Source organism: Lepidochelys kempii, chromosome 4 (genome assembly GCF_965140285.1).
Source record: "Lepidochelys kempii isolate rLepKem1 chromosome 4, rLepKem1.hap1, whole genome shotgun sequence".
In the NCBI taxonomy this organism is placed as follows: Eukaryota; Metazoa; Chordata; order Testudines; family Cheloniidae; genus Lepidochelys; species Lepidochelys kempii.
This window is the reverse complement of record NC_136383.1, coordinates 38,448,880-38,462,851: the sequence shown is the minus strand read 5'-3', so window position 1 is coordinate 38,462,851 and position 13,972 is coordinate 38,448,880. Positions and strand designations below refer to the sequence as shown.

At 41.0% G+C, this 13,972-nt stretch overlaps 1 protein-coding gene across 4 annotated transcripts in view; it reads right to left on the bottom strand.

The window, feature by feature from the left end:
• The window catches only part of LOC144930488 (uncharacterized), a 157,407-nt gene that overhangs the window by 25,123 nt on the left and 118,312 nt on the right, over window positions 1-13,972 (bottom strand). For 3 of the 4 annotated variants that reach the window (XM_078852474.1, XM_078852473.1, XM_078852472.1), the window contains exons 3-4: window positions 10,335-10,444; window positions 5,745-5,846 (exon numbers count right to left, since the gene is read on the bottom strand). In XM_078852474.1, the coding sequence (XP_078708600.1) occupies window positions 5,745-5,846; window positions 10,335-10,444 (212 nt within the window). The remainder of the gene's footprint in view (window positions 1-5,744; window positions 5,847-10,334; window positions 10,445-13,972) is intronic. The other variant, XR_013635687.1, reaches the window with a different exon arrangement.

Here is a 13,972-nt window from a genome sequence, read left to right as displayed (position 1 = left end):
GGAGTGGGGAGAAGCAGAGCGGCGGCGTTTTCAGGGGAGCAGGCAGAGTGGAGGTGAGCTAGGGCAGGAGGCTGCGGGGGGGGGGGGGGGAGCTGCAGGAAGCAATGTGGGGGGGAATGCGGCACGCCTGGGGGAGGAGGCGGGACCGGGGATTTGGGGAAGCGGTTGGGAAGGGGCAGTGTTGGGGCAGAACCAGGGGTGGGGGGGCAAGAAAAAAAGTGGGGGGGGGCCAAAATGTTTTTTGTTTGGGGCGGCAAAAATCCTAGAGCCGGCCTTGGTTGTGGGGGTGTCACAAGGTTATTGTAGGGGAATTGCAGTACTGCTACCCTTACTTCTGTACTGCTGCTGCTGCCGGGGCGCTGCCTTCAGACCTGGGTTCCCAGCCAAGAGGGTGGCAATACCATGATCCCCCAAAAATAACTTTGCCGCTCCCTTTTGGGTCAGGACCCCCAATTTGAGAAACGCTGGTCTCCCCATGAAATCTGTATAGTATAGGGTAAAACTGGGTGGCAGGTGAACCAGTGGCTGGGGGAGGCTAGACCCTGAGGACTCACCCTCCTTCCCCACACTCCTTGCACGCAGCCACCAGCCTTGAAGTTATGCTTTAGTCAAACAGAAGGTACTGGGCTTAATACAGATGAAATTTAATGGCATCTAATATACAGGAGATCAGACCAGATGATCTAACGGTCTCTTCTGGCCTTAAATTCTATGAATCTATGAGAAGCCTCTTTTAATCACAATACTGTGTTTTACACTGACATTGATATTTAGTTGAAACAGTTCATTTTTCTTCATATATTTCTAAATCTAGAAAACCATATTAAAATTTATCCTCACTTTTCTGTTACTGAATTATCTGTGAACAAATATCTGGGTTAATTGATGTTTTGGTTATTCAAAATCATTTGGCAGATGATTTATCCAAATGTATTTCAGACTGTGAATGGCTCATGAACTATTCACAGCCACTGTTACTTTGTTTGCTTTTCATAATTTGCACTGTGTGACTGGTCATGGTATTCTGTTTGCTGTGTAATTGAATGACTACCAAACCCACAAAGAGGTTTCAAGGTGACCACACAAACTTTTGCAGCATGAATACTCTTATAAATACATACATGCACTCGTATTAGCATTACTTTCTCTTTCTACAAACAAAAATCCATTGGTAAGAATGTTTGTTGAAAGTAAGTAGGAGGAGTCACGAATCCTGCCAAAGTAAATTTGTGGCTTTTACTGGAACAAAAGTTTGTGAATATTTTTTTGCAGTCTTCATCCAGCACTAATTAAAAATAATATCAGTTTGGCTGAGACAAACACCAGTAAAAGTAAGGAAATGTAAACCTCCAGCTGCACTGTGTTTAGATATTGCAGCACATATGGTATGTGCAATCACTCACTGTTCCCAATAAAGGACCATATGTGTTACAACAGCTATCTAAAGGAGGTAGTGATACAGTACCTTTAATTCGGAATTTCTTTTTTTATAATTAACTTGTGTCTCAATCTTAATTCTGCCACAACATACTATGGTTATTTACATTTAATTTTCTTTATATTTTTAATGTTGCCCATTTCCATAACCAGTGTCACTGCCTGTGACATTCCACTGATGACAGTTTGCCAATACATTGTAACATTGTCTTAATAGATTTATATTATCTAGCATTTCAGTTTCATACATATACCAGCATTCCTGTAGACTTACAATACAAGGAAGTTTTCTTAAATTTTGTTCAAATGAACAGAAATGTTGTCTTGATATAAGAAGTTATAAAAAGTGACTATTAAATAGAGTCCAGTGGAGGTGGCAGCTGCCTTAGGAGGCGTTGTATGCTGATCTCTTTGTGGCAGCATATAGTAAACACAAACATCTCTGTGGACTGGAGGAGATCAGTGTCCTGTACTAGATGACACACCAAAGAACCAGGTGGAATAGGGGATAAAGGGTGCTGCATTTCCCTTCCCAGAAATTCTAATGTAACACAAATGTACCCCTGGGGTGTTGCTTTTTTGTTTTAAAGAGGTGGGGGCTGGGCTTGTGAGGGAGAGTTTTGGTGGAGCAAGGTCTGGGCAAAGGAGGCAGAATCTTGGTCCCCAAACCTGATCTGGCTTTTACCCAGATAGACGGCTCTCCCTAGTTTTATATAATCTGCAAATTTAGACACTGTTCCACTCTTGTAAGTGTACATACAGGTCACACAAAACTGGGTGCAACATAGCTTCTCGCATGGCATTTTTGTTGTTATCTCCTTTTGTCCTAGGCTTAATCCTTTTATTATTTGTTTCAGTCCACTTTTAGTAATACAGTTCTCAGTCTACAAAAGAAGCATGTCATCTCTTACTGATCTGGTATATCAGGCATCAGGGCAAAACTTCACTGAGTGCTTTTTTTAAAAACTTCTTGAATTCCAGGTAGATTGCATCTTATTCTTACATCCTCAATTACGTTAATCAGGTTTGTCAAACCGACCTGCCCTTTGGGAAACAATGCTACCTGCCAATGTCTAATTGGTCTCCCATGTTGGGCCCTAATTAGTCCCTAAGACCGTCTTTCACTTACAAAAGCAAGCTGTATTTTTCCAGTTCTTTCCTCAAGCTCTCTTAAACAAAGCTGCTTACTTCCACTTCACAGGTTCTACATCTGTTGCTCGTGAGGTGTGAAATATTTCCTTCAGAACTTTACCACTGCCATCTTATTAAAAAATTCTAGTGTGTACTATAAACTGCCATTCCCACAAGTTTAATCTATCTTAATGACTCTAGGCGTCTGTTTATTTGTTTTTCATGTTCCTGTAATTTATCTTCCTCCTCTCTAAATCTTTCCCTGTTTTTTGGCATGCCTTCTGAAAGATATCTACCATCAAATGACACATGCTAGATATATATAAAGAACTAGAATTAGCATAAATACAGGTAAAAGGATTTGTGCTTGGTAGAACCATGGTAAACAATGGTGGAAGTCCCGGATGTTGGAAACTACTCAAGGTTGCTACAATGAAAAGCAGATGCAAATCCACTTACAGAAACACAGAGGTTTAAGTGGGCAGCACGTGTGGAAAATGGGGCACAGGTAGTTCGGCTGAACAGTGTGCAGATTCAGCAGCTCTCTTCGGTGTTTTATGCCTGCAGGGTTCCTGCAGATCCCCAGTGGAAGTTAAAGCTGTCACCTACTGTCCATGGTGGAAGCCTAGCACATGGCAAAGATGGAAATATTACCTTAACTCTGAAGGAGTGAATCTCCCTTGAGATGCAATAAGCTTGTCTGGCACAAGCAGCACCCCACGCACATACTTTATGCTTCCCTGCTGCCGATTTGCTGAATTAGGCCCATAATCTCTTTAATCTTCCTTTGTGTGCTGGGCCCTTAATGAATGTCTCTGTCTACAAATTCACTTTACAGTGTTAATAATTTTGTTTAAAGGATGAAGTTGTACCCATATAGCTACAAATACACTGAGATTGAGAGAAGGGGAATGAAAGATTATTTTGATAAGGATCTGAAAAAGAAAGTCAGAAGACTTAGTGTGGGGTAACACCTAGGGCTGGCTGGACCAAGCAGTTTAAAGAGGTATGAATAAGACTTAATTCAAAGAGAGATTTAGGATCCAAATGGCCATGCATCTTATCCAGGGCCCACTATTTTTAAACATTATGGTTTCCACATAGTTAAGAACCCAAGATTCTGAGATTGTTAAAGAATTGGTCCAAAATGCTAATGGGAAGCTCAGAAGACCACGGAAGCTAGAACGGATGATGTCGAAGAGTTTGTCCTCCTGTGTTCAAACCCCAGCTTCAGTGAATGATTGATTCTGTGCTTGGGCTCTGTGTTCCTTTCGAACCAAATGGAATCAGTTCCAGAGTGAAACATCTTTACAATAATATGGCTGATAATATTAATATTAACTGATTGCTAATAACTGATCCATCTTCTGAGCTTGGCAGAGCCTTCAAAATCCTCATGGGGGCAGAGAGCTGGTCCCCTCCCCAATCTTCACAGGTAGCTATCTGGTCTGCTTGCTTCTTGTTGAGTCTTTGTAGAATTCAAACCTCCCCCATCCACACTGTATCTTCTGCGGTTGGCAGCCTTCTGAGTCTCATTTTCAGCAGCAGAGGCACAAGAAAATATTCTTTTGGTCCTGCTGATTGTCTTGTCTATTTTCTTCTCCTATTTTCCCTTCACATTTTTTGGAAATTGCTTGAGGTCACTTGAATTCCATCATTTGGGGCAAAATTTTATGAGAGCAACTTTTGAGACATCAGTCCCATAGAAGTTGGACCCCAACCCTAATTCTCCATCTCAAACCTCAAACTTTAACATATCTAACCTGGAATCAAACACAATCTACCAGGTCCATCTGTTACTATCTGTATCCATTCTGTCTGTATCCCCATTTTAAATATAGGAAAACTAAAAGAGAGATGTGAAGTGACTTGTCCAAGATCCCACTGTGAGTCCATCAGCGGTAAAACCAGGAATAGAACTTAGGACCACCTGATTCCAAAACTAGAGCTCACTTCTCAATGCCATGCCACTACTAAAATCATATTTTGCAATCTTCCATCATGACTGTTTCCTGGGTTGCATGTTGGCCAGGAATACTGTATAATTAAGAACTGCCAATTAACTTCTGTTCCTAGAGCAATCTTATGCAGGCATTAAATAATCAACAAAGATGTTTAAAGATCATTAAACAGAATTTAATGATCTAATCAAATGCCATTTGTAAAGCAATTTTCAGTAAAGTGTTCTCTGTCCAGAGCTCTCATAAAAATAAGAAAAACATTTCATAGTAGCTCTGAAATAAATAACATTTTATCAGAGACACATTCAGTTCTAAATCTGTCTGAAACATTTGGGTTTGGGTCAGGTCTGGTTTATATTTTTTATTGTATATGTTCCTGTGTGATTGTTTTCCTGAATTTTAATTGTACAGTACCCCGTATCAAAAAGCTGGATTCTTCCCTCCAGTCCTCCTGAGGAAAGGGGAGGAAGAAACAGACATAACTGGGTCAGAGGGCACACAAGAGGGGAACAGTAATTCCATGGAATCCCCCTGTCCAGGCCTCTCTGTCACATTTTGTGGGGTTTGAGCTCTGCTGGTTGGAAGGAACCATGCTGGGACTGAAAGGGATATGTTTGGCGATGCACTCTGTGGAATGCTTCTCCACATAACTAGAGTGAAATGCTGGTCCCACTGAAGTCACTGGGAATTCTGCCATTAACTTCAGTGGGGTCGCGATTTCACTCGTGCTGAATGTCCATGTGGGAGTTAATGCTATGCAGGATCAGCTGTTGCTCTGTGCCTGCATGCCTCTTGGAGATGAAGTATTTCAGATAGGTGTGGCAGCAAGACCAAAGTGAGCGTGACTTTTATACGAACGTGGTGTGTGGACCAGGGAGTAAGACAGAAAAAATTGTAGTGAATAAAGCAAAAGTAAAAAAAAGCTTAATAAAGGCTGAACTACAAAAAGGAAGTGTGGAGACAGAGAAGAGGAGTAAAAGAAACAACTTCAGGAGTGTAGGGTTTCCAGAGGGGGTAACAGATAGGCGAGACACTGGTTTCCTTTTTGTAGGTCCCCAAATTACTGTGTTTAGAATCTCTAGTCCTGCTAAAGAGTGAAGTTGCATTCACTACAGATTTAAAGACAGATCCGGATTAAAGAGCAAGGCCAACTGCTGCAAAGTATTGTCAGTGCAATATTAAATACATCATAAGAAAAGACAACTTTGGGGATACCTGATAGTAGTCTTCAAATATGTTAAGGGCTGTTATAAAGAGGATGGTGATCAACTGTTCTCCATGTCCACTGAAGACAGGACAAGAAGTAATCAACGTAATCTGCAACAAGGGAGATTTAGGTTCAATATTAGGGAAAAAATTCTAACTAAAAGGATAAAGTACTTAAATAACTAGGCTGTGGAATCCCCATCACTAAAGATTTGTAAGGTGACCTGTCAGGGGTGGTCTAGGTATTCTTAATCCTGCCTCAGCAAGTGTGTGTTGGGGGCGGGGAATGGATGGACTCGATGACCTCTTCAGGTCCCTTCCAGCCCTACTTGTCTATGATGCTCTGACATGGCTTCAGCTGGGAAGAAGCTGTATTTGCTTTGGAATGTCTATCAAATCTTCCTGTACCAAGACCAATTCAAAGATAATGTGAGCATGAGGAAGAAGTTCATGGAAGCTCATATAGGGCCCAATCCTGTGAAGTGCTGACTCACTTCAACTCCCATTGACACTCTGCATTTTGCAGGAACACTCTCACAATGAAAGACCTAGGGTGTCATATGGCACTTTTATGGTGTCTGCCTTTTTAATTTTTGGCCTTGCTAAAGGAGCTCTCTGGGCAATCATGAAGAATTACAATGTTGGTCACAAGCTTATTCGTACCATTAAACAACTATATGCCAAGGGCAGCAGTGCAATTCTCATCAATGGCACAATAGGAGAGTGGTTTCACACCACTGTTGAGTCCGGCAAGGCTGCCTTCTTTCACCCACACTGTTCAACATTTACTTGGAGTGCATAATGACTGATGCCCTGGAAGATCACATATGCACAGTCAGCATTGAGGGGGCGAACAATCTCAAATCTTCGGTTCGCTGATTACATTGATGGCCTGGCAGGCAGCAAAGATGAACTTGCCAAACTTGTGAAATGATTGGATGAAACCTCCGCAAAATACAGCATTGAAATCAGTGCAGAGAAAACCAAGCTGATGACAAACAAACATGATGGGATCAGCTCATATATCACTGTCAGTGGACAAGAGCTGGAGACAGTGAAACAGTTCAAGTATTTGGGCAATCATCACTGATGAAGGATCCAAGGCAGAAATTCGGACAAGAACTGCACAAACAGCAGCAGCAGTGGCAAAGCGAAAGCCAATTTGGAGGAATAAGGACATCTCCCTGGAATCCAAACTGAAACTGCTGCATGCATTAGTCATCTCTATTTTTCTGTATGCCTGCGAGACATGGACCCTTATGGCAGAACTTGAATGGAAAATAGAGGTAGTAGAGGTGAGATACTTCCGTAAAATCCTGGGCATCTCCTATTTGACTACATCACTAATGAAGAGATCTGCAACATCATCACCTAATGCGCTGGGTCATATGAAGACCTCCTGGCGACTGTGAAGAAGTGCAAGCTGAAGTGGTACAGCCATGTAACAAGTTCATCTGGCCTATCCAAGATCATCCTCCAAGGGACAGTGCAGGGGAAGAGAAGAAGAGGTAGACAGAAGAAGAGATGGACTGACAACATAAAAGAGTGGACAGGAATGGACTTCGCGGAGACTCAAGCACTGACACACAATCATTGGGGTGGAGACAATTGGTTGATTGCTTATCAGTGGTGGTGGCCCAATGACCAATGTGTTTATGGGAGTGATGATGATGATGAAAAGAGCTGATGTGCTATGAGATAAAAGATAAATTCAAGAAGCTAATTAGATGTGTACTAATTTATCAGGCTATTATATGGGCTTTAGTAGGTAAGATCCTTACCCTCGCTTAGCCTCTGTACCATGGCCACTGTGGCATAAAGGGGCTCTAAAAGCTCAATATCTGACCAGAGAGAAATTCCCTGGTGCAGGCAGTGCAGAAGTCTTCTGTAAGTCTGCCTTCCAAGAACTCCATTGGCAAGGTTTGGTGTAGTGGGTGAGCCAGGGGCTAGGTTGTAGACAGAAGGAGCAGCTGAGCAAGTTGGGGGCAGGGCCACTGCACATGGTGCTGAGGAGATTATGTGTAGTGCTGTGACTCATAGGGCAGCCCCAGGGTAAATAAGGCAAGGCTCCAGATTTGTCTAGGTTATGCCAGGTGCCTGTCCAGCCCCCCGGAGGAGCCCAGAATCAGGAGGGCACAAAGATGGTTAAAAGCTATCATAACCTCCCTACCCCCGAGCTGTGAGTCCTATGACGTGACTTCTAGGGTATGTCTGCACAGCAATTATACACCTATGCTGGCCCAGATCAGCTGACTGGGGCTCGGACTGCAGGCTGTAAAATTCCTGTGTAGATGTTCGGGTTCAGGTTTGGGCTGGAGCCCAAATTCTGGGACCCTGCGAGGGGGAAAGGTCCCTAAGTCCAGGCTGCTGCTCAAGCCCAAAGCTTTCCACTGCAATTTTTAGCTGGGTGCCTCACGAGCCTGAGGCAGGTGTCGTGGGCCAGCCGTGGCTGTGCCATAAGTCTTTCATTCCAGTACCCTTGGAGTGCTGCACAGAATCTCACCGTGTAATTACAAAGTTATTGACAGGAATTATGGGTGAAATCCTGACCCATTGAAGTCATTGGGCATTTGCCTTTATCTTTTACATGTTTTTACAAAGGCAACTCTTTCTTGTTTTTAGTAATTTCCATTTTATTCACTTAAATTCCTTCAATTTTGACAAAAGGCCCTTTTTCCCTGAGAGATACATTTTGGGAGTGTTTTTGCTTTTCAAACTGCTTATCTCTTTTCCCCTGCATTTTTGAGGCCAATGGTCAGTGGAATCCCAGAGTTGCTATGCACCCCTTTATTACGTACAGTAGCAAAGTATTTGCTGTACTTCATCTCACTTGTTTCTCAGCTGATTTTTCACAGTCATATTAAAAACTGGATTGCAGTTTGAGCTTGGTTTTGTTGAATCTTTTGTGTACATAGTGAAACAGCAATGGGTTGCAGTCGTTAGGAATTTTGAAGCACTTTCTCACTTAAGTAGGTGAAACAATGAGGATAGATTTCAGTCCTGGAGGGTAATATCATGAAACTGCAACACTGCATGAGACTTTTCTTTCTGTTCGAAAGAGTTCCTCTGTTACCTGTTGGACTGGAACTGAAAGGAATATCTCTCACAAGTAAACATGCTACTAAAGATACCATGCCAGATCCTCAGCTGAGGAAATCAGCATAGCTCTGATGACTTCTTTGACAAAGTGGGATATGCCTGTATGAAATTATGAACTCCATTTTGTATTATGTGCTGACACGTCTAATCTTGCCAAAGGGCAGCCTATTATGATGTATTCATTACAGCTGCTCAGGCTGGAGCTCTGGAAACATTTGTGTAAGTGATTGGGGGAGCCTGTGAGATTTAAGACATTGATTTTGAGTGCGTCCTATGGTCCAAGATTAGAAACAGTGATTAGACTCTACCCAAACTCAGTTGACATGGGAGCAGATGGGACCCAACAATTGGGTTCACGTGCACCAGATTGGTGAGCATACTGAGTGGCATCAGACTAGGTCATAACAACTTAAATGAAGCCATGTTCATTTTACACTAGCTGAGGATCTGGCCCACAGTATATTTGATCTACTCCAAACCGCTAAGTATTTGATATTTGTCAATCATGTTACTACTACAAGGCTAGTTCCAAACAATAATTCTTAGTTATTACTTTCAGAAGGTACAAGAAAGTAACTCCTGTTAAATGAAAACTCAGGGAGAATGATAAAGACCAGAAAAAAAACAGGCAGCTGGTTTCAAGTCAGAGTAGTGGATCTTTGCTCCCCAAACATCAGAAGAAAAGTCTTTGCAATAACAGAATTACTAGCAAAGAACCTTGTTTGGCCAGAAAATGTCTTGACGTCTTTGCATGACTAGATGAGGTCCTGGAGAAGGAGAAAAGACTCCTGGGATGACCAGTTCTGTGGACTTTATCACCAGATATAGGAAGTTCCAATAATTAAAAATGGCAAATAAATGACTACTGTCAACCTAGCAAAAACATTCAGAGATTAAATATGACCAAAGATCTCGAAAATATCTTTGAAGAGGGAGAAAATGTAATTCAATTAGAGTTGCTCAGAAGACAGTCATAAAATAACTTCCTGTTAAAAGGGACTTTGTCCAGAACTCTTACCAACAATAATAATAAATATTTTGGATTTCTGAAGAGCCCTTCACCCAAGGAGTTCAAAGAACAAAAGAAAAATTATGTAGCAGATAATTAACACTGAATGGCTGGAAATTAAATAACCAAGGAAAAAGTTTGCAATAATAGATAGATGTCACAAAGACAGGCCTGCTCAAAAGATAAAGAACTGCGAGATAGACTTTGGGCCAGACTGTGCCCAGCCCTGCATGAGGTGCAAGAGTCTAGAATGCAGAAGATGCTATTTCCCCTGCCTCCTTCATGGACACGTGAAATCACTAGTCCCATTTGAAAACCTTGATCTAAAAATTGAGAAACAGTAGGCCAGATTGTACTCGCCTTACTCCCACAAATAGTCTGATGGACTTTGAGACAGCCCAATGGTTGTAAAATCATTTATTTTTCTCTTGAAGTATAATCCCTTATTCTATCTGGTATATTATGCATTCTTGGCCACGTAGATCTCTTACCTCTTGCTTTGAAGTGTCTCTCCAGCATGTTGGAAGCCAGGAGGATTGTATTACAAAAGAGAGCAATGCTTTCCTGATGCATGCAGAATAGATGACTGAGTTTGCAAACACTGCAAAAGGGAGAAATAGTAAGAAAATATTATGAGGTGTTTCTAGAACTATACTGAAGGTGCTACAAATAAAACCACATGCCCTCAATTTTTAGTACCTTTTCTTTCCTTGATAAAGGCCACTAATCTCCAAAATATGTTTTTGTGGGTCTTGTCTTCTTTAAAAAAAAATCTCTCTATATAGAGAACCAGAATTTGGGCCAAATTATTTGCTGCTATAAGTTAGCAATTACACAAAGCTGAGAATTTAATGAATTTTTATGGGACATACACCAAAGAGGATCTCAACACAGAATCAAATTCTTGAATTCTTTCAATTAATTGAAATAAACAAACATCCATGTTGCATTCACAGCAACTTTGTTATCTGGGATATTTGTAGTACTCAATGCAGCATTTTCAGACCTTCAGATGATGCTTGAGAGAAATAGTTACAAAAACAATGATGGCAAATAGTCAGATACTGAAATATTTAGGTATATTTTAAGTTATCTGAGCTCATAGATGTCATATGCTGTTCTTTACAAAGAAATGTCAAATAATGAGGTGGAAGCTAAAAATAAAAAGCGTGACTATCTGCTAATTGTAGAGATACAAACAAGCTAGGAGCTATTGTAGATAAAAAAGTCTTTAAGTCTTTTCTCAGTCTGTTGTAAGACAGTCTGCGGTTATATGCTTGAAAGGAAGTGGATGGTAATCAGATCCCAATATAGGAAATGGAATATAATGAAAATAACACAAAATTAAAAGTGACCCATTCTGAAGAATGATTTCAATGATTATTTTGCTGCTGTGAATAGCTCTAATTGCCATGCTAAATACAACAGGATTGTGTGAGAATTTTGAAAGAAATAATCTAGTCAGATGATTTTTGAAACCATTTCCTACAATAAAACATGGGTTACAAATAAGCAGAACTACCATCTCCAGCTTTTCATGATGGTATTTTGCAAGTTATTATGAATTTTTTGACTCTGTATGTCAGTTTCACATGAACAAAATCTCCAGTTTGAAACTTGTGCAGTTCAACACCTTTCTTATGATTTACATACTGTGTATTTCTGTTTGTTTCTAACACATTCACAAATACTTCCATTGGAAGGTTTGGTTGAAAAAGCAGAAAGTGTAAGCCCTTGACAGGTAGTAAGTCATCTATTGGCCTTGTGTCCTCTTAACAGTTCGAAGGGTGACACTCCTATTGTTGAGTGTGGAGTTGTTCTATAAGCAGTGTTTCAAATAAGGGTTCTTTCCATGGTCTCACTTACAAACTGATAAGTTGCAAATTTTTTCACCAGTCTGTGCATTCTCTCAACTATACCATTAGCTCTCAGATGGTATAAAGAACCTGTTTTGTGCTTGATGTCATTGCTTCTGAAGTAGTGTTGCATTTCAGCAGAGGTCAATTGCATTCCATTGTCAGTTACCAATTCTTTAGGAAATCCTTCTTGGTTGAAGACTGATGACATGAACTTAATCGCTATTTCTGTGGTAAACTTTCCAGAGAATGTAACTTCTGCCACTTTGAATGCTAGTCTACCATTACAGGCTGATTGTCCAATGCTCCCATTATGTCAAGGGCCAGTTTCTCGCATGGACAGTTGGAAGAGTCAAGTGGTGTGAGAGGGATGCTGAAGGTTGCTGTGACTTATCACATCTAGCAGTCTCTCAGAAAAAAAACCCAAAAAACCAAAAACACACTTTTAAAAATTACTATTTAGTACAAATTGCCATTGCATCTTCTAGATGCAAAATTTGATACAGAAATGTGACTTCAGGAATGAATTCTTGTAAAGGTCCAGATGAATCGGTTGAAACTGGAACTTCACAGGGCAAAAATTTCAGTAAAGGAACACAAACACAAAAACACACCCCCAATAGCTCTAAACTCTGCATTAGCCTAGGCTGTGTCCTCTGGACTATTTGTTTCAGAGTAGCAGCCGTGTAAGTCTGTATCCGCAAAAAGAAAAGGAGTACTTGTGGCACCTTAGAGACTAACAAATTTATTTGAGCATAAGCTTCCGTGGGCTACAGACCACTTCATCGGATGCATAGAATGGAACATATAGTAAGAAGATATATTTATACATACATACAGAGAACATGAAAAGGTGGAGTAAGAGGCTAATTAATTAAGATGAGCCATTATCAGCAGGAGAAAAAAACTTTTGTAGTGATAATCAAGATGGCCCATTTAGACAGTTGACAAGAAGGTGTGAGGATACTTAACATAGGAAAATAGATTCAATATGTGTAACGACCCAGTCCCAGTCTCTATTCAAACCCAAGTTAATGGTATCTAGTTTGCATACTAATTCAGGGTCAGCAGTTTCTCACTGGAGTCTGTTTTTAAAGCTTTTCTGTTGCAAAATTGCCACCCTTAAACCTGTTACTGAGTGGCCAGAGAGGTTGAAGTGTTCTCCTACCGGTTTTTGAATGTTATGATTCCTGATGTCAGATTTGTGTCCATTTATTCTTTTATGTAGAGACTGTCCAGTTTGACCAATGTACATGGCAGAGGGGTATTGCTGGCACATGATGGCATTATCACATTGGTAGATGTGCAGGTGAACAAGCCCCTGATGCTGTGGCTAATGTGATTAGGTCCTCTGATGGTGTCACTTGAATAAATATGTGGACAGAGTTGGCATTGGGCTTTGTTGCAAGGACAGGTTCCTGGGTTAGTGGTTCTGTTGTGTGGTGTGTGGTTGCTGGAGAGTATTTGCTTCAGGTTGGAGGGCTGTCTGTAAGCAAGGATGGGTCTGTCTCCCAAGATCTGTGAGAGTGAGGGATCATTTTTCAGGATAGGTTGTAGATCTTTGATGATGCACTGGAGAGGTTTTAGTTGGGGGCTGAAGGTGACAGCTAGTGGCATTCTGTTATTTTCTTTGTTGGGCCTGTCCTGCAGTAGGTGATTTCTGAGTACTCTTCTGGCTCTGTGTCTCAGAGCACTTGCTGGTGGCTTCAAAAATTTTTGAGGATCACATGGTACTGGCTGGCTCCTCATTTTCCCAGCTAACAGACACAGAACTAATGGAAGGGGAAATTAAATGAACAGCAAAAGGAGATGCTGTGATTAGCTTCTCCACCCCTGCCCCTCATCCCCCGAAGCACAAAACACATAATGTATTAAAGTCTATAGTACAAATACTTTCCCAGTGATACCTTTCCTTGTAAGCAATTGCTATTTTTGCATTTGGGAAGGTTCACAGTTGTGAATGGAAGAAGATAATTTCTCTTTTAAGATGTGGTCCATATATATTATAACAATATTTGAGAATGCCTGTGCTCAGGAGCCTTTGCAACAACCACAACTGTGTCTGCTCTGAGAAGAGAATTGGTCTCATAGGGGTCAGCTTGAGGTTGAAGCCAACTGAGAAGAACAAACAGATAGTATTTCATTTGAATGTGCAGTTATAATTAAAAAGTGATCAGAAATGGTATCTTCCTATGCCACATAAAACATTTCCTTCCTTTGTGTCTGTTACTGACAAAAGCCGTGTTGTCACTGCAGAACCGATACAGCTATGA